General features: G+C 34.4%; 1 protein-coding gene across 1 annotated transcript in view; it reads left to right on the forward strand.

Annotated features, from left to right (window-relative positions):
- LOC102228306 (LHFPL tetraspan subfamily member 3) overlaps positions 1 to 16,417 on the forward strand; it is a 34,072-nt gene extending 17,655 nt beyond the window's left edge. Inside the window, exons 2-4 of the mRNA XM_005806891.2 lie at positions 12,883 to 13,113; positions 14,961 to 15,016; positions 15,946 to 16,417. Of these exons, the coding sequence (XP_005806948.1) occupies positions 12,883 to 13,113; positions 14,961 to 14,983 (254 nt within the window). The 3' untranslated portion in view covers positions 14,984 to 15,016; positions 15,946 to 16,417. The remainder of the gene's footprint in view (positions 1 to 12,882; positions 13,114 to 14,960; positions 15,017 to 15,945) is intronic.
- The last annotated feature ends 4,178 nt before the right edge of the window (positions 16,418 to 20,595 follow it).

The following is a 20,595-nucleotide window of genomic DNA, read 5'->3' on the forward strand; positions in this document are numbered from 1 at the left end:
CACCTCAGTTTTTCAGTTTCTTTCAAATATTTCAGCAAGTTTGTCACAATAATGAATATTGCTGGATGATAAATTGTCCCAGAAATTATTGGGATAAAGAATAATATTGTTGTTTTTGAAACGATTTTTAACTAATTTAAAGAAAATAGCACAATAATGCAAGTAGGGCTAGAATTAATTATTTTAGTAATTGATTAGTATGGCAATTATTCTGAAGATTAATCAGATAAAAATATTGCCACATTATGCAGGTTTTTCACTAAACTACTTAAGCCTTTTCAATACAATATCAGAAGTACAGTAAAAGATGAAAATAAGAATAATAATTCAATTCCTCAGGCCACTCAATTTCTAATGGTATCAATTTTGACAAATTTGAATTAATATGAGTTACAACAACATTTAATTTCCCTTTGGGATCAGCAAAGTATTTTTGAATTTGTATTTAATTTTGAGCTGACTCACTCACTCTCTGGTTACCTAGCAACTCAATCATTCTTTGCTAGCTAGCAACAACTTGTTGAATAACTTGTACAGCAGCAGTTTCAAGTTTGGCCACTGTGCCTCATAACTGCTTAAAAATAAGAAAACAAAGGCATAAAACAGGATAGATAATGCCATTGGTTTAGTTTTTAAAAATATCAATACTGACTGATTTTTACCCTATTTTCATAATTTCTGTATGAGTTTTATGTACAGTCAATAGCTAGCTAATGAGCTCTAGCAGTAATAAAGCATAGTCATGTTGTTCCTATGATATAATCTTTTGTAATAACTTAATTCTTGTCTCGTTCTATGTTTTGAGGGAAAATGTTTGGATATACTGCTAGTGTTATTTATTTCCAGCCAGATCTGATTAACTTGTTGTAAATCTGTCTTTCATACAACACATCGCCCTCTCACTGAATCCATGAGCTCAGATTAATTATTTGAAGCAAATTCTCTCCTTTTGCCCTCAGGTCCTAATTAACAAAAACTCAACTTGCTTGATGCTGTGATTATGAAGCTGTGTAGAAAGGAGGTTATTTCAGGATAAAGTACTTAATTTGACGTAGCTGAGGTGGAGGAATACAAAGAAAGTTAGAACTACGTGGGTCGAACGAGTAACGGGAGGTTTGTGTTTAGTATGAGTCTGTATGCAACTCCAAAACAAGCCACTGATTAATGTGCCTTCTTAATCCACCCAAGGTTAGACCAATTAGTGCAGAATCTAGGAGAGCAGCGGGAAAGAGCAACTTCACTCCACAAAGTCCTTATCTTAATAAATATCACAAAGACGAAAATAGAAATGCAAAGATATTAGCTGTAGTGTTGTTTTACGAGAAAACATTAATTCAAATAACCTAAAATCTGTCAATCTTGTCTTCCATTTTATGAATTGCAGTACAGCTACCTGCCACAAGAGGTTAGAAAAGTAACTGTTTTTAAATAGCCACCAAATATATAGTAATGCAAAATATTACACACTGAGGATTGGTTGATTTTTGTTTCTGATTAGAATCTGGAAAAGATTCAGGTTCAGGTTGTGCTAAAAGGAGTTAGCCAATCAGTGAAGCTATTCAAGCCTATATAGCATCTCAATGCTAACTTATTAGCAAATGCAAAATGCTAATGTTAGCGTCCGTAGTCCATAGTTTTACAGGATTTCTTTCGAAGAGGTTTCATGAATAATCAGGGTTCCTGAAATACTTGGCATCAATTTGATGGTTTTATAATCTAAATAACAGATTAAAAATAATAAATATATTTTTTGTTGAGCTTATATGTCTATTCAATAATTTAGCCATGAGAATGGTTTTTGAATTAAAATATTGCTAATTGTTTTGATATGTGGTTTTCAATTAAAATGCAATCAAATTACAGACCCTACAATTACCTAAATTAAACATTTCAATCGAGTCCTACTACTCTTTTTTTTATATAAATACATACACGAGTAATTTTTAGTGCAAGCATCTTAGTACACTTGAAATGAGACAAAAAGAACTTACACATAACAGTTCAGCAAGATATAGGAGCTTATTAACTAAATAATTCCTTAAAATAGATGATAAAGTAGTAGTTATACTGCAAATTATTTAATTTATGTAAAAACATTTTCCCATCCTACAAGTGAAATAATCCGCAAGTTGAATTAGTACTCTTTCCTCAATGTAAATCAATTGTTGCTTTGACTTAAAACAAACTATATCTCAGTGAAAAGTTACTTGTTAGTTGTGTCTTATTTCAAACGTAATAATATATTTGCACAAGAAATCAGACAAAAATACTTGGTAATATTTCCTGTTTTTGCAGTGTATACACTGTTTTAGTGTCATTTTAAATGGTTTTCATAAGTTCAGTGATGTTTATAGATTTCCCATCCTGGGTTTATCTTCCTGATCGCTGGGTCGGGATAGAGGCGACAGCCACATGATTATTCCTCCTCCTCCTCCTGCGTGAAGCGGCAGGACAAGGACACGGCGACCCGTCTGGGTCGAAGCCATGTATGAGTGATGCTGGTGTCCAGGAGACTGATGCCTGGGCTCCAGCCGTTTTTATCCCTCACCGTCGCCGAGAGGCTGGTTATGATGCCGCGCTGCCGTTGTATGAGTGACTCTCGGATGTTCACTGATTTACACGCTATATTAATGAAGTGCTAACACCTCTAAATTTACATTTTGCATGTTTTTGTGTTTCCATTTGCACCTCAACTGTGTGATGGCAAGTCAGGGTCATTGAAGGTGGGAAAAAAAAAAAAAAAAAAGAGTAAATTAACGGCAACAAATCTAATTCTCTAGAATAAACTTGGATATTTCTGAGTTTGAAAAGTCGAAAATTTGCATTTGCTCTTAAATCTCAGAAATTTCCAAGAAAACCTCCAAAAGTCAAAGATAGACCTTTAAACTTCTTTTCTCAAAAATTTCTAAAATTAATCTTGAATTTGACTTAGCATTCTGAATATTTTTGAAACAGCTCATTTTTCAGACACCAACAAACATTAACTTATTGCTAAATAAACATCTGGGTGGTTTTTTTTTTTTATCGTTTGGGCTGTTTTAAGAAGTTGTATGACAGCATGTTAGGAGTATTATTGCTAAAAAGAAAAGTTGGGTAAATTTCCGCCAAAAAAACTCAAAAAGTTTGAGATTTATCTTAAAACCTTTCTAGTAAAAACAAGGAAATATTTGAGGTTGAAAAGTCAAACATTTGCCAGAAAAAACTCATACTCAAAACTCACTAATCTCATAAATTTTCAAGAAAAAACTCCAAAAGTCAGAAATTGACCTTTGAAACTCAGAAATTTCCTAATGTTTTTCTCAAAAATTTCTGAGATTAATCTAAAAATCTCAGAGATTTTTGCCAGAGGGTCTGTGGAGGGTTCAAAATAAGCAAAAAAAGGGGAAATTTTCTTTTTGTAACTGAAACAAATTTAAAGTTATGTTAATCTATTTCTACAACAAAAAGGAAAATGAACATTATTTGATGTCGTTTATTGTTGCTAGCAACCCCAGAAAATGTTTACAAGGGTGTAAAATTTAAGAGGAAATTAAAATTTTAAATGTTTAAATTGTATTTATTTTTTTATTGGGTTTTACATTTCTTGCTTCACTGAAGCATTTTTAACGAGGGGGCCATGTCTCCCTCTACTCCCCCTTTAGGGACGTCACTGTTTTTGACCAGAAAAAACTGTAGCAAAAACATAAGCAAATCCTTATAAAGGCAAACAGTTCCACTGGATTTTATTTAGGGATATCAGAGTAAAGGGAGCTCTAAAGCATTCTGAAACCTGAAAATCTGCTAGCAGAGCCACAAGATGTCTACTTCCACAGGCTAATTGCACATATCATCCATTTATAATTATAACATGCTGTATTGAGCTGCAAATGAGAAGGTGCAGGGAAAACATGACTAACAATGTTAACACTTGGAGCCGTGTTGGTGGGGAGGACTGGAAGTGAACGCCGGCGGTATTCGCTGAATACAAATGAGTTCTGAGCTGGAGAGAACATCAAAAGGCTCCAGCGCCTGTGTGGCAGCGCAGAGAGGGTTGTTATTTCATAAACTTAGCAGGGGGGAGTTAGGAAGTGTGAGCTGTGGCAGTGTTTGAGTCCCACCGGACACGCTTATAAATCCGCCGGGGGAGAAGCGGCAGAGTTAAGTGTTAAGTTTTTGTGTTTTTATGCCGTTTACAGTCAACATCTCCATCCCCAAAAAAAGGCCACAGATCAGAGAAGAGAGGGAACGTGTTGTTTTGGGGACGTTCGGAGTCACTTCGGCCGCCCATTAATGCTCTCGCTCCCTTTCTTTTTTGAGCTTTCCGGTTGCCATGGAGACCGTCCTTTGAGCCTTTTCTGCTTCTTGGAGTCGTATCACTAGCGCGGTCCTCTGTGAGCAGTCGAAGGGGAATACAATCCAAGATTCGGACGAAAGCCGCTGGAGACTCCATGAGTTGAAAACATGGAAATGTTGAAGCAACACTTTGGTCAATCGGAAAATCCAAGTGTCAGTTCTGACTTAAGCCCGACTACATCCAAACAGACTCAACTGCAGAAGACATGAACTGAGTCAATGCTCCAAGCAAGTTGTGCTTGTTATAATTAGCTTTGTCTGTCTTATGATCCTTGTAGGTTCCCTCTGCTGAATAAACATTAAAATCGATTCGAAAACAGCGGTGTCCATTATTGCTTAGTGCAAAAACACTAAATCTTACCAAGTAATTTTGGTCTAGTTTTCAGTACTAGAGATATCTTAATACTGCGCTGCAGTAGACTGGCGACCAGTCCAGGGTGACCCTGCATCTCACCCCTTAACCGCTGGAGATAGGCGCCAACTTCTCCCGACCCCGATAGGGAGAAGAGTGTAAGAAAATGGATGGATGGATATCTTAATACACCTGAAATAAGACAAAACTATCTTAAAAATAACTTTTTAGCAAGACATAGAGATTAATTTTAAGTAAATAATTCCTTAATATTGGTAAAAATATTCTAGTTCCACTTGCGCCGTTACCTAGCAACCCCACCCAAGCCCAGCCGTCACCTAGCAACCCAGTTCTAGTTCCTCTGGCGGATTATTTCACTTATAACAACACATTTTTCACATGTTGTAACTTAATTTACCATCATATATAATTAGCAATTATTTACTAAACAAGCCTCTATATCTTGCTAAAAAGTTACATTTAAGTGTAAGGGTTAGGGCTAGCAGGATTTCAGGTGTATTAAGATATTTGCACTGAAAACTTAACCAAAATTACTTGGAAAGATTTTGTGTTTTTGCAGTGAAAACAGAGCGCTGCTGTGCGACGTCAACGTTCTTCTTCTGTGTACGCATAGAAAGTTAACAGAAAAATCAGACTGTGGTCACATTTAACTAGGAAGCAGCAGGAATGATCACACAAAACCAACAACAAGCATAAAAAATCGTATTTCAGCAAAATTTGTAATTGAGCAATAAGATCTGCTGTGTGAACGTAACCATGAAGATGGTTTATGGTTGAATGTTTGTTACAGAACAAATAGACTTTTGCCGTTTATGGAGTAATGGCTTTTTCTATACTGAGCGGCCTTTCAGTTCATGTCTATGAAAGATTAGAGCCACTGAAAAAAAATATCTGCCTTTAAAATCTGACAATTTCAGAATTGTTTGAATTGTTTATACACCATCAGGCAAGTCTAGGCTTAAAATTCAAATCTATCAAATAAATTTGGAACAGACTTTCAGTGTCGACAAAGTTCAGGTTTACAAATCTCATGACAACGAAGAATCATTTATGCAATTATTTTCATATACTAACAACATAACTGACACCTATTTGACATAGATTGACACAGAATTAGTATTCTGAATTTAAATTCAAAATACTGAGGACAAAAGTCAGTCTGAATTCTGTCAAAATTTTGTTTTTAATCTCAAAATTCTGACTTTTGTCACAGAATTCATATCATTTATGTTTTATGCCTGGAAGCTGGCAAAGAGAAATCCAATCAGTTACTCAGAATTCAGAGTATAAAAAGTCAGAATTCTTTTTTTTCTTTTCCACCAGCCATCATTTTCACAATGTCTTAAGCTTTTGTTCTGGGGTTGAACTGCTTGTGCAGCTCCACAGGTGTCATTTTCTAATCAAGGCTGGTTTCTGGTTGTTTTTCTTCCCTTTACATCATGTGTAATTATAGCCCAGCACAGAAGCACAGAGTGGGGAGGGGGGAGGGAAGAAAGATAGAAAAAGAAGGAGAGTATGTACTCTGGGCCATCAGCTCAGATCAGAGACATATTAGATGATACAGAAATGGAGTGGAGCAATCCCTTCGGTCTGACTTCAAAGCAGCGCAGTTTCGGAAAGAAAATAAGGGCAACCGTTAAAAGATTCAGGGCTGCTGAAGTTGTCTGTCGCTTCGAGAGCAATGTCACCATTTCTGAGCGAGCAAAGCAGGGAGACATGAAGCATGACTTCTTGTTTTTAGATTAAAAGTGCGACCATCGCTGTTTGATAAGAGAATAAAATAGTGTGCAATTCTTTTAGGCTCAGCAGATGTTTGTTTTCCCCTCATTACAACGCTACTAGCATCTCATCCTCACACCAGAGGACCAGCCCATATGGCGCAGCTCTAATAGTCTGACGAGAGACCAAGAGAAAAGATTTCAAATTGTGACCCTTCATTCATCCAAACTTTATTTTCCAATTTTTTCATTTGATATTTCATTCATAACATTTACGCAGATGGAAACAACAACGTGTTTAATCCACAGTTAACCAAGCTAATGAAATAAACTAGCAGCTAGCTAAGATAAATACTGTTTTATATTCTGTGTTATTATTTTTGTCCTTTTTCAGACTGTGTGTGAACCGTTTCCGTCAGCTAGCCACTCCTAAATAAAACATTTAGCGTTATCAAAATGCTACACTACGTTAGTACATTTTCCATTAAATACTTGAGTATGAATGCAGATACATTTATGTTTCCTCGAATTATAATGCTTGCTTATCTCTTTACGTTTGCTAGCTATTGAACTACAATGCTAACATCTAAACTAACATACAATTTTTAGACACTAGAATTAGGAATAAACTAGTAGCTAATTTAAATATTTATCAATATTCTGGTGTTCTGTTTCTGTACTTTTTCAGCCTGGTATAAACCCTGTTTATAATAGCTACCAAATAAAAACATTTGACATTAGCAAGATGCAATATTAAAAGAAAATTTACTACTAAAGAAGTTTAAATGCAGACCAAGACCAAGTTGTAAAATATATTCATAGTAATAAATTCTTATTTGCAAATGGGTTCTGCTTGTGCTTCTATCATCTTGGAGATAATTAGATTCTAAATCAGATAGTTAATCGATTTTACTCTTCCAACTATTTTCTCTAACATGAAGGAAGTTTTCAAATTGAATAAATTCAGAGGGGAGTCTGGAGTTTATCCTGTAACGGTTGAACTGTTCATTTAGGCCTGACTTTGAAGTGTGGTTTCTGTTTCTGTGTCATTCCTTGATGCTTTGCAGGCGCTGCATTTTTAAACAGTTCCTCTCATTCCCTCAAACGAAGCGCGTTGGGATTCAAACCCCATCGTTTGTATCGTATTTTCATTTTCCCAAAAATGACATCAATGCTCATCAATATGTGGCTTTTATCATGTCCAGATATTTTATTATCTAGATGATCTTTGGTTCAGTGAAAACACCAACATCGGGTCCAGCGTATTCCTCCTCCCTTCGTTTCATCTCGCAGCAACAACAGCTGCACAGCGCTAGTTACTGCAGAAGTTAGAAAAGGAGAAACGCAGAGGGAGATGCAGATGTTTTATTTTTGATGCCCTGTTCGTATCTAAATCACAAAGAATCGCTAAGATTGTGTAGCGAAGATCAGAGCAGACATCAGCAACGCTCTGCTGGTCGAGATTTCAGCAGCAGAAACCTCATGCAGTGAGGATGAATTCAGATAAATTGATGCTCTGAATGAGTTTCATTTCAAATGTTTAAAAGAAGAAATGTTGGAGGCAGAGTATGTGGCATCTAATCGTTTCTTTCTTCCTGCAAGTTGGCCTGGCCCAAATTTACTTTGTAGATTTGAATTTTAAGACGAGATTTGCTTCATGCATAAACAACATAAAGCTAGAATATTGGGGGGGGGGAAACCCCGTAGATTTTGAAGAAACGGTGAAAATTCTAAAATTCAAATCAAAATTATTAGTCTAAAGCCAAAATTATTAGTTTTAAGTCAAAATTCTGAGTTAAAGTCAAAATTTAAAGTCACAATTTTGAGATCAAGGTCAAAATTTTAATATTAAAGTCAAACGTTTGAGATTAAAGTCAAAATTCTGAGTTTAAAGTTAGAATTTAAAGTCAAAAATTTGAGATTATAGTTAAAATTTTGAGGTTACAGTCGAAATTCTGAAATTAAAGTAAAAATTTGAGTTTTAAAGTCAAAATTCTGAGTTTGAAGTCCAAATTCGGAGAAAAAAACAACAACATAATATTCGTCTGTTTCTCATTTTTCAGTGGCACTAATCCTCTTCCGTACCCAGCAGCTTCAGATCAGCTCATTAATTTACCCTCCAAACACCGACTAACCTCATGAATCACTGAGCCGGCTGCTGAAAGCTTTAATGAACTTAGCGGTGTGCTGCAGGAAGCATGTTGCACATTACGCTCCATCTGCCCTTCCTCTCATATCTGCACTGTGATTCACGGCCAGAAGAGAAACACAGACGAAGGGAGGGGAGGATGAGCCTCATACCTTCCTGCATCTGCCACTTTCTGCCCCAATTAACTCCCATTAATTGCATTTGTCATGCTCCACCTTGAAGCAGACGCCCAAACGGCAGAAAGCAGCAGCTGACCCTGGGACATGAGAATGTGTGACATGAACGTCTGAGTTATAAAGCGGCATCTGATTGTGTCGCCGTCACGGCCAGAAACCAGCAGAGTGGAGTGGGAGATAATTAGAGGACGTTTATGATCATTAATGTTTGAGCTGCAAACGTCCAACAAAAACATCGTTATTTCCAGCAAACCGATGGGAAATCAGAGCTCAGGCGTAATGGGATGAACTGAAGCAGTTTTCCACGACGGCGTGCTATGGAGATTGTAGATAGAGGGGAAAAAAGAGTTTCTAAATTGAAAATTTGCTAGAGAAAAGCTTGGAAATTTTGAGATTTTTGGAAAAAAAACTGGGAAATTTCTGAATTTCAAAAGTAGAAAATTTACGTCCACAAATGAAAGCGGCTCAAATTGTTTTTGGGTTTTTTTAGAAGGGTGAGTGAAAAGATCTGAGTTGTACGACGGAGTATTAGGGCCACATTAAGAAAATAGAAAAATTATTAAATTACGAGAAAAAAGTCAGAAAATTCCAAAAATAAAGTCGAAATATGACAGTAAAGTCATTACTACGACTTTATTCTCATACAAATCTGATATTATTACTTTTTTCTCAAAAATATTGACTTTTTAAAAAAATATTATGACTTTTTTCTTATAATATGACTATTGTTGTAATACTAGGACTTTATTTTGTAATTTTATGACTTTATTCTTGTATTATTTCAACCTTTTTCTCCAAATATTCATATTTTATTCTCAAAATATTAACATTTTATTCTTAAAATATGACTTTATTCTCATCTTATTTCAACTTTATTCTTGTAATTTTATGTTTTTTATTTTCTTATCCAACACTCCGTACTAAAAATCAAACGCTGCTTTCCAGGATCCCACGTCCCTGAGAAGCGCTGACCTCTGGAGCCTTTACAGAGAACGATCTGAGGGAATCTGCATCCCTGGAAGTTAATCGACCTTCTCGTTTCTCCGTGTTTGGTTTGGTTCTCAGCGTCTCAGCGTGAGATTCAGCTCATTACTACAAATCTCCTGCAGAGTTCGAGTGCCAGAATGAATCTCAGAGTCAGGCAGCTCGTTTCGAACAGCCTGTCCTCCATTTTCCTGTTGACCTCAATCACATGAGGCGTCGCAAACGCGGATCGCTCTGCCAATATAAATGTTGCCTTCAGCGTTCAGGCTGTCCGACGTGAAAACATCAATCCTATTAGTGCTGAAATGAGCTGAGAAGTCAGCAGAGTGAAGACTTCATTGTGAATGTCATTATTTATGACGGGATTGTGTGCAGAGAACTGTCTGATTCTACTGAACTGCATGAATTAACATGGACAGGGCCAGCACAAGCCTTTTTGGGGCCCTAAGCAGATTTGTATTTGGGCCCCCCCATATCAACCTTGTTAAGTTCAACTCTTAGTGTAATATGCCTCCTGTCATTAGAATAATTTGTAATTAGCTTACCTCATAAAAGTGTTATTACAGCAGTTGATGTTAACCTTAAAGGAGTAACAAACTAAAAAAGTAGAAGGATTTTGAAATGTAGAATGCAGAATGCAAATTTATATCAACGATTGGCTGCGCTGGTTGTGTTTCTAAGAGTTCTGTTTTTTTAATTTTTGCCTACATTACATATAGAGTCACATATTTAATTATGATAATTACAAATGCCAAAGACAAAAGACGCAGCTCATTGAAAGAAACAGGATTTTCCATTGATGCAATTTAGCAGTATGTATGAAATTTAGGGAAGATCATTACGGCCACTAAATTAACAAAAATGAATTCTAGCTCTAATCTTCTGAAATGAAGTTAGAATTCTGACAAAAAAGAAAGAATTTAGAGTTTTTTAACCAAATTTTTACTTTTTTCTGAGAATTCAGATTTTTTCCTTAGAACTTGAGGGGGCGGGGGTTCCCACAATTTCGACTTTTGTTTAGAAGAATTTTTACTTTTTTCCATAGAAAACAGATTTTCCCCCCAGAATTCTGACTTTCTTCTAAGAATATCAATTTTTATTTTCAAAATTTCTATTTTTTTCTCAGAATTTTGACTTTTTCAAGGTATTCTCCCCTGACTTCTGAATTTTTCCCCCCAGAATTCTGACGTTTGATTTTATACGATTAGAGTGAGAATAATTCTGGTCTATTCTGAGAAAAAAAATCTGATCCTAATCCTCTTCGGTTAAAAACTGTTTTCATTTGATTAATAAAACTATTTTCAAGGTTCTATTTATGTATCTCTGTGAGTCGTATAAACTTTATGCTGGGAGCGAATTTGGCCCGCAGTCCTTGAGTATGACACAGGTGGCATAATTTATCAGTTAATCCACTTGTAACTCAAGTTAGTGTTCAAGTATTACAGGTATTTCCCAGGATAGCTATTTATTCTGGTTAAAATCTAAAAAATAATATCTTAAATTGTGTCGTTTTAGCCTTTTCTAAAGCATTAAAATGACTTGCTTTTCTGAAAACAAACAAAGCGTTTAGCTCCATGCTAACAGTCATCAGATGACAGTTTCCAAGGCGTCTAACATCATGAGCCAGGCGACAGACGGCTTGTGAACGGCCCTGTCAACACACGGTTCTGCGACATGCGGTTCTGTTTTTACGCCTCCTTCAACACCTCTGGCCCGACTCTAAACTGCTGCCAACATCGTCACGTTTCCCTCTGATGCTCATTCCCTCCTGATTCAGTCTGCAGACTCTTCAGTCTCTAAAATACAGAATTTATTTCATTACTTATTGCACACTTGCTGAACATTTGCACTGTTTTAATTATATTTCTGCTGTGATCGCACATTTGTTTCAATAAACATGAACATTATTTTTTAAAGTCTTCGTACTCAGTTGTAATATTTATATTAACTGCACAGTACCTTTATGTTATAATTAATCATGTTTTTACATATATATATACAGTATATTTTTCTTTTACACTTTTGGGAGTTTTTTTGTGCATCTGTAAAGACTGCTCTAAAGACAGTTTCTATTCTATTGCATTTATTTCCTCTCCTTTTCTGTTTTCCTTATTTTTATGCAAAAAATGGTTTAAATCGATACCCAAGAGTTTGCTTCCACAAAGCGAACATTATATATGAACTCACAAATTCTCCAAATAAAGCACCATGTTAATCTTTTCTCCCTACTTCAAACGTTTTAGGTTTTAAAGTGCTTTATTGGAACGTAACTACAAAACAAAAGCAAAATCCCACATGGTTTATCATCATTTATGAAAAAAGTCTAAGTACTGAGGTGTAGTTTTGTATTTACAGGAATGGACAAAGATTTCAATAATTGATTAATCACAATTAATTGATTACTGACATAATCGTCAACTAATTTAGTAATCACTTAATCATTAACTGGAGTACACAGATTAAAAAACAGCCATTTGCTGAATGAACAACATAATCAGACCAATAATTTAACTAATATTTTCATTTTGTATTTCAGATGGTTCAAATTCTGTAAAAGAAATGTATAAAGTGCCTTTTGCTATCCAATTAATAATTGATTAATCCAATTATAATCACTGTATTGATGTTCAGTCAAGCAGAAACGGCTGAGCTTTTCACATGTTGATGTTAGAATTATTTTCTGTTTATAGCTAGATGCATCTTTTGCTACAAATGATCACTAAAATGAATGATGTATTGTTGCATTTTAGGCAATAGTTGTTCTTTTATTTAAGGAAAGGTTTAATTTGTTCATTTAGATCTTTTAATGTATTTCTAATATTGCATCAAAAAGCTTAAATGAAAAATGTCAGAATGTGTCAATTTTTAAAATCAGAAAAACTGATTATTCGCTGGCTATAATAATTGTTAGTTGCAGCTCTAAAGTGCAAAGCAGTAATTCCAGCCAAAGCAAAGTTTTCACTCAGGAGTGTTAAATACAAATTCAAGAATTTCAAGTGTGATGAATAACTCTGTGTTTGTAGCCAACAACCTATGCAGCAGTGCAGCCATCTTTAATAAACCGCAGCATGTTTCCAGGTTTAGCAACATGAATCCTCCCCTGGTAGCGTGTTAAGCACCCTGGCCCATCTGTCTCACCTCCTGTTCCAGGTACCAGCCTGGTTCTGGGCTGCATGATCTACCCCGACGGCTGGGACAGCGACGAGGTGAAGCGGATGTGCGGCGAGCAGACAGACAAATACACGCTGGGAGCCTGCTCGGTGCGCTGGGCCTACATCCTGGCCATCATGGGCATCATGGACGCGCTCATCCTCTCCTTCCTGGCGTTCGTCCTTGGCAACCGGCAGGATAATCTGATGTCTGAAGACCTGCTGGGAGAAAGTAAGAGGAGCACCTCAGATTTTGTTATTTCGCTTGTAAAATACTAAAACATCTGAGATAACTGCGCAGGTTTTGGTGTGTAAAAGAGTGAGATTTAACAGCTAAAAGAGCCTAAAAATGATCAACAAGTAATAAAAAGGAGGCAAGTCAACATCAGATCAATGTTAGGTACTGTAGAAAACAATTGGAGGAGTAAAATTCTGTTTTCCACTGAAGCATGAATACAAATATTTTCTTATTTTAAAACATATTTTAATTATTTGGTTACTTACATCCTCTAATGTCTTTCTCAAATTGTACAAAATTGTCAGAATAATCAATCAAAAGATTACTCAATAACTAAAATAATTGTTAGGTTGCACATAATAATCAATTTCCAAATCCTGCAAAACTCATAATATTCTTCAATGAATTAAAATATAAATTAGTAAGTAACTCAACTAATTAGTTTTTTTTTTTTTTAATCTTACCTAACATTGAGTGTGCCTTAAATTAAAACGAATAAATCATCAAAGCACCCCAAAGGGATCGTTTTAATTTTTCGGAAGCGGGATCCTGTTGAAATATTAAATCAACTATATCTTATTGATGGACTAACGATTGATACAGCTAAAAGAGCCTAAAGCGGATACTTTCGAAAAAACTTAAGTTTTCTCTTGTATCCAAGAGAGCCGACTGTCTGTCCGTAACACAAAGCGAAAAATGAAACACTAAAAAATTCAAAGATGACAAGAATAAATTATGTGAAACACTTAATTCCAAATTAACAGAAAGATTTAGAGAAGTACGACCTGTTTTTTCTCTTAAAACTTCACTCCATTAAGTGCATTAACTCACGACAGCACTCAAAATCAACCGTGCTTATTGTCATAATGTCTCTTTCCGTCATTTAAATTTTTATTTCTGTGTTATACTTGCCTTCATAGCACATCAGTAATTTGCATATGTCAAAACAGAACCGCGTAAAGTGCATTTTCCATCTCTCAACGGACTCTGTTTCGACCGTTACTCTCATAACGTTCTGGCCTGGCCGCCATCTTTGTTTCTCCATCAACGGCTCCGCTTCAGAATGACCAGCGGCGCCCTCTGTAGGATGGCGGCCAAAAGAAGAGCCAACGGACGGCATTCGTTAATAGATCGGAACTAATTTTAATCTAAATAACCATTTGTCGACTTTTGAAACGTTTTAATTTCAACTGGCTTCGTTTTTATTGAAGTACGTCACCTCTGTTTTCCATGCGAAAGTTTTTAATTTACATACATTGCGTCGGATCGGTAAACACCACCTGGTCGGCTGCTTTTGTTTGCTTCTGTTCCCGATGAAAATTGTATTTTCTTTTAATTGGACGAGATGACAAGCGCTCCAATAACCAAAGAGGATGATTGATGGAGAGCAGAATGAATGAACAAAAAGCATCTGGAGGAAGAAAGAGCGATAGGGAGACGGATGGGACTCTGAAACGGAAAACACACAAACATCAGGGGTTAATTGAAGCCCGGGGATGCTGGACAGAGTCATGAATTACTAATAGATGTTTACACAGCTAGACTAAATGAATCACAGCCAGCCCATCAAGCGGTTGTCTGCTGGCTTGTATGAAGAAAGAAAAAGTAATTATAAACCAAAATACTTGAATGGGAAAAAATAATGAGCCACTGGGTAGAAAACGGGGAGACAAAGGTGGTTGTTCATGAAATAAAATAAGGATTTAATTGGATATTAACTGTCCAAATTTGAGACTATTTATTTCCTGAAACATAATGCACCACTGCCACCTGCTGGTTATACACGCAATCTCACTTTTCACCTCATTTAAAAAAATGTTTTATCGTTTTTATCTCCACAGAAACTGGAAATAATGTCATATAACACCAGGAAACTGTGAAGAATTCACACACATGGGTAAGTATGCCACTTGTTACCAAAGATAACAAATATTTAGCAAATTAACATAAAAAGATCCATATGAAAAAACGCACCCCCATAAATGTAACATTTTTTAACAAGAAATGCTTAACGTCAAAGTCTAATCTTTGTTTAAATTCAATTTATCTCTTGAAAATAAAGTGGTTTCACATGAAAAAAAAGGAAAAAATCTTTTTTGTTAATTAACAAGAATATCCTGATTAAATGTTTGAATATTTAAGTATAACCTTTTTTTTCTTCAATTTATATCTGGAAAATGAAGATATAACTTCACATATATATATATATATATATATATATATATATATATATATATATATATATATATATATATAAAAGGAATAAATCTTGTTTTACTCATTCAGCTGAAATATTCCTCCTCAAGTAGTAGTTTTAGTTTCACTTGGTTAAAATTATTTTTAAAACATCTATTAAGCACATTTGCTATAAAATTATTAAAACGTTAAATCAAAAATTGGTCAATTTACAAATGATCAAATGTTTACTAAAGTTATATATGTTATTGCATCTTAAGCAATAAAATGTTTTTTTTTTAACTTAAAAACGATTTAAATGATTTGTGTACTTGCATTTTGCATCTAATGTAGTTAAATAAAAAAATTGCAGTATGTGGCTTTTTTTTAATCCAACTAACTAAATAATCATCCAAATTATCAATAGAATAATCAATTACTAAAATAATCATTATTTGCATTGGTACATGCAACCTTAACTAGAAGTAAAAACATTTTTCTGAGACTATTTGGCACCTTCGGAGTAGTAAACTTTGGAGGGAATAATGGAAACAAGCCAATAAACTACAAATAAATAAGTCTTAAAATGATAAAACTCTGAAGTAACTTGTTTTAGATAATTTCTGTAGTTATTTTTCATAATGTCTGCAGGTCTTACAGTTGGGATGTGGCATTACTGCAGCGTCCAGCGTCAATTTCCTGGGTTAGTGGCTGGATGCAGAGCTGGGAAGCTGCAAATTAAAGCAACAAAAGAAGAAGAAATGCCCTGAAAGCAGCCATACAGCCCAGTACTGGGATCAACGCCCCATTAGTCTGCAAAATAGTTTTTATACTCACCTGAAACTGACATTTTTTTCCAGGATGAGAGTTTGTTGTCATCCTACCTGAGCTGTTTTTCCAGAAATGAAAAAAAAAAGTCTGCTTTTTGGTTTATCTTGGGGCAGGAAAAAAAGACAAAACAACCACTGAAACCAAACAGACTCTGACGGACACAGTAAAAAACCCCAGCAGCCTTGACGTTTCTTACCAAGTCAACAAACTTCATCCTGCTGAAGACGACTGCCGTCTGCAAAAACCTGGAAGCTGAGCAAACTTAGAGACTGGACAATAAAAAAAAAAAAAACAAAACAGTGTGGTCTTGTTTATGATGAAATATTTGATGTTATAAAATGGAAACTGTTAATATCAAAGCTTTCTTTGCTGGTAAAGTCTGTGAAAAAAGTACAAATAAAATAAAACGCACCAATCAAAGAATACATAAATTATATGTATTTAGTGAATAGCACTACATGTTGGTTATGTCCCTTTGTCTCGACTTTGAAATGTATTCTCTGAAATGTCCTGCCATTGGTTGATTATTAGTGTGTGCCATTGAGTATCTTGTTATCTGACAATATTGTAAAGAAAAAGAAAAAAATATGAATAACCGAGTCTGGTTTTGTTTTGTAAGCTGACATTTTTCACTTTAACGCTTTAAAAACCACCACAACACATTTAATACAAACGTTAATAGTTTATATGGATAAATAAAAAAACCCCGGAAGTCGGAAAACAGATGTTTTAGCTAGGCTAAGCCAGCTACAAAAACCAAGCTAATAGCGCTATTAGCTTGGTTAGCATCGGGATTTATACGAAACAGCTAACCTGAGTAACACAAATAAAACTACCAATATCTGAAATGAAACGTAATTAGCTAGTTTAAAGCTTTACAACGAACATTAATTAGTTTTAAAAAGCGGTCTGTTCAATTCACGTTTTCAGGTTTGATATGTAGACAACAAGCGCTTTAATTTGTCTGAGGTTCGACTCCCGATCTAGGACTTACCTCCTTCTCTTTGCCCATTTCCTGTCCAGTTACTGTGAATAAAAGCAGTTGATTTAACAAAACGTATCATTTTATCTCATTGGTTGGTTTCACGATTCAAAATTTCTGCAATTTAACCCAGAAATATGTAGTAATATGCTGCGTGCTGGATGTAAAAATGCTAATCTTGCTAGTTGTTTCACATATTTCACACCAAATTACAGCTAACGCTTAAGAAATCGGACATTTAATTACATTAATTTAACATTTAAAAACTTTACATTTGGTGTTAAAATTAGGAAAGTTTTAGCATTTATTCCTCTGCTGTAAATTTACTTTTTTTCAACTAACTTGTTGAACCAAACTGTACAATTAGCTTAGCTAAAGTTAGCATTAGGATTCAAGAAACACTTTTCCTGATATTGCCGTATTAAACTAAATTAAATACAACATCTACTTACAAAAATTAAAAACTTTGAACTACACAATCATTTACTATCCTTGGAGATATTTACTTTAAGCTAAGCTAGTTTTCTGCTCCAAACAGTAGGTTAGTGAAGCTAAAGTTAGCAAAGAACTCGATAAAAAGCAAGTCTTAAAAAACTGTCTAGTGCTAAAGACAAATCACTGGGAAAGATGAAGAAAATATAAAAGTAAAAAATAACCCTGAATTAGTTTCCAAAAAGTAAAGCTTTACTTTAAGCCACGGCTAATACAGGTATTTTTTTAGAATACCAAGCCTGAGCAATATGAATAAATCTGAAAATATCTTAGGCTAAACACACTTTTTTCATTAAAATTTAGCAACAAGTTGACAGAAACCCAACATTTAATTTTTTGGGGGAAAAACGTATTAGCTTTTATAGATAACTGATTTGATTCAAGCGTGATTCGTTTGTAGTCAGAACTCAAGAAAATCCGACTGGAACACACCAAAGAAGTCGGATACTTTTTCAAACGCCGACTTCCAGATCCAATATGGCTGCTGTCCGCATCAACAATGGTGACCTGCAGTAAAAACGTTTATTTTGATGATGGCCCACTTAGACATGTCAGCTCCAATTCTAACTGTAATTGTTTACATCACTGATTAATATTAGCTATTGAACAACTAAAAATGTTTGTGTGAATGTACCTGGTAAGTGAAAGCACAGATTCTGATACTAAAGATTGTGAAAATTTCTTAAATGACGATTCGAAATCCACTTAGAGCGGATGAAGCCATTTTCCCCATGTTATAAGTGGAGAATAATTTACTTAAAACAAGTAGAAAAGTTACTTTTATGCTAATTTTGTCTTTTTTCAAGAATACCAAGACATTTGTACTAGAAACTAGAAAATTTGGGGGGTTTTTAGTGAAGAAAACCTACTGAAAAACCTGCCAAATTCTGAGAAATTCATGTAAAAATATGGCTATATGAAGTAATTCTGATGTAAAACAGAAAGCAGGGGGCAAATACTTTCCCAGATAATTATTCCCCCCCAAAATGTTCAGACAAATGTTGCCACAAGTGATATAAAACTGTCATTACAGTGATTTATTACAATGAACCATGAAAATAGCCAACCAGTGCAGTGTCTGTGAGTCTCTCTCCACCACACAAACGCAACACTCACACACAAATAAAAATAAAAAATAAAAAAAAAGAGACAAAGTTGAAGAGTCAATAAAAGGGGAGAGAAAAATAAAAAATAAAATAAAAATAATGCTACAGTCACAGAAACATTCAGCTTTGCCGAGAACAGCGTTCATATTTACAACCATATCTTAAAATGGGAGTTTATGGGTCGGGTCATCGGGGTCGGATGAGAGCAAATTGTACAAGCATAGAAAAAGAAAAGCAGAAGAATATTTACAAAACCTGTTTCTGGTGAAAGCTGAAGTAACCACCTATACATTAAATTACACTTTCTACAAATAACCATTGATATTCAAAAATAAACCGCTGACGTCCGACTTGTGAGTCCAATCTGCCCGCAAAAATCACTCCTCTAAGCTGCCACACACACACACACACACACACTCATTTACACACACTCTGAGCCTCCAGCAATGGGCGTTGCTCGCCGATCTTTCCTAAATCTGCAGCGGTGAACAGATATTTGTTAGACAGAAGATTAAAAAAAATAATTTTTTTTTTGTTTTTTTTTACTCTATACAAAAAGCTTTTATATTGAGCCACTAGAATAAACATAAACTGTGTACAGAGCTGCTGACAACAGACACACTGCAAAAACTCAAATTATCAAAGTATTTTTATGACGTTTATACTCAAGAAATCTCAAAACGATTGAAAAAAAGACAAAAACTAACTTTTTAGAAACATATAGGTGCTTATTTTGACTAAATAATTCATTAATATTGATGAAAACATTTTAGTTCCATGTGTAAGTAGTATTTTTTTTAAAATTAATATTAAGGAATTATTGAAATATCTTGTTAAAAGTTACTTGCAATTTAGTTACAAGTAAATTTTAGCAAGATATAAAAGCTTGTAAGTAAATAAATTCTTATTTATGAAAAAGTTCTAGTTCTTATATTCTCAACTTATATTTGCCAGTGGATATAATACTTTTGTATCAATATAAGGAAATTATTCACTTATCTTGTTGAAAAATCACTTAAAAGGAACTTTTCAGAAAAAAAAAGCTTGTTTTAAGTCAATAATTCTTAAATATTGACAAAAAGTGTAAATTACACTGGCAGATTTTTTTTTTTACTTATGAAAATAAATTTTTTCTGTTGGTAGAGAAATAATGTGAAATTTTAATCACCTTTTTTGTTTTTTTTAAGCAATTTTAAGGGTTTCTTGACTTAAAAAAGGTGTTCAAACTTTTCATTGTGAGTCAAAAAAAAAGCAAATAAAGTAGTCAAGTTTTTAAAATAAATTTATTTTTATAGGAGAGTGATGTTAATTTTAAAATTTACTATATAGCACTTATAATTCAATTGAAGAAATTTATTCTCAGTTATAAGAATAAAATTTGGATCACTTACTTTCAAAAAACTTGAAATTATTTTGGTGCAGAAAATGGTTTTTTTTTTTCAGTAAAAATCAGACTAAATTTAGTATTTAACATTTTCCAGCATTAGAAAATTATGTAATGAATTTATTCAGACTAAAAATGAAAAAATGTAACAAATTTATATCACTGGAGTTGGGGCCACAAAAAAATCACTCTGAGGGCGACAAATGGCTGCCTCACTTTGAACAACCCGGGTTCCTAATGTCTTTATAAGATAAATAATTCTTGTACATTGATAAAAAGTAGATTTTTTCACTTATAAAACATGTTTCCCAATTTTACAAGTGGAATAAGTAAGTTTTCATCAATATTAAGGAATTATTTACTTTAAAAAGCTCCTATTGGTAAAATGTTACTTTTAGGTTGTTTCAAGTGAATTAATATAAGTGCAGTAGAAACTGGACCAAAAATACTTTGAGACTTTGAGTTTTTACAGTGTAGAAGACGGATATCAGGAGGGAAGAGGCTGG

This window comes from Xiphophorus maculatus, chromosome 17 (assembly GCF_002775205.1).
Source record: "Xiphophorus maculatus strain JP 163 A chromosome 17, X_maculatus-5.0-male, whole genome shotgun sequence".
Lineage (NCBI taxonomy): Eukaryota > Metazoa > Chordata > Actinopteri > Cyprinodontiformes > Poeciliidae > Xiphophorus > Xiphophorus maculatus.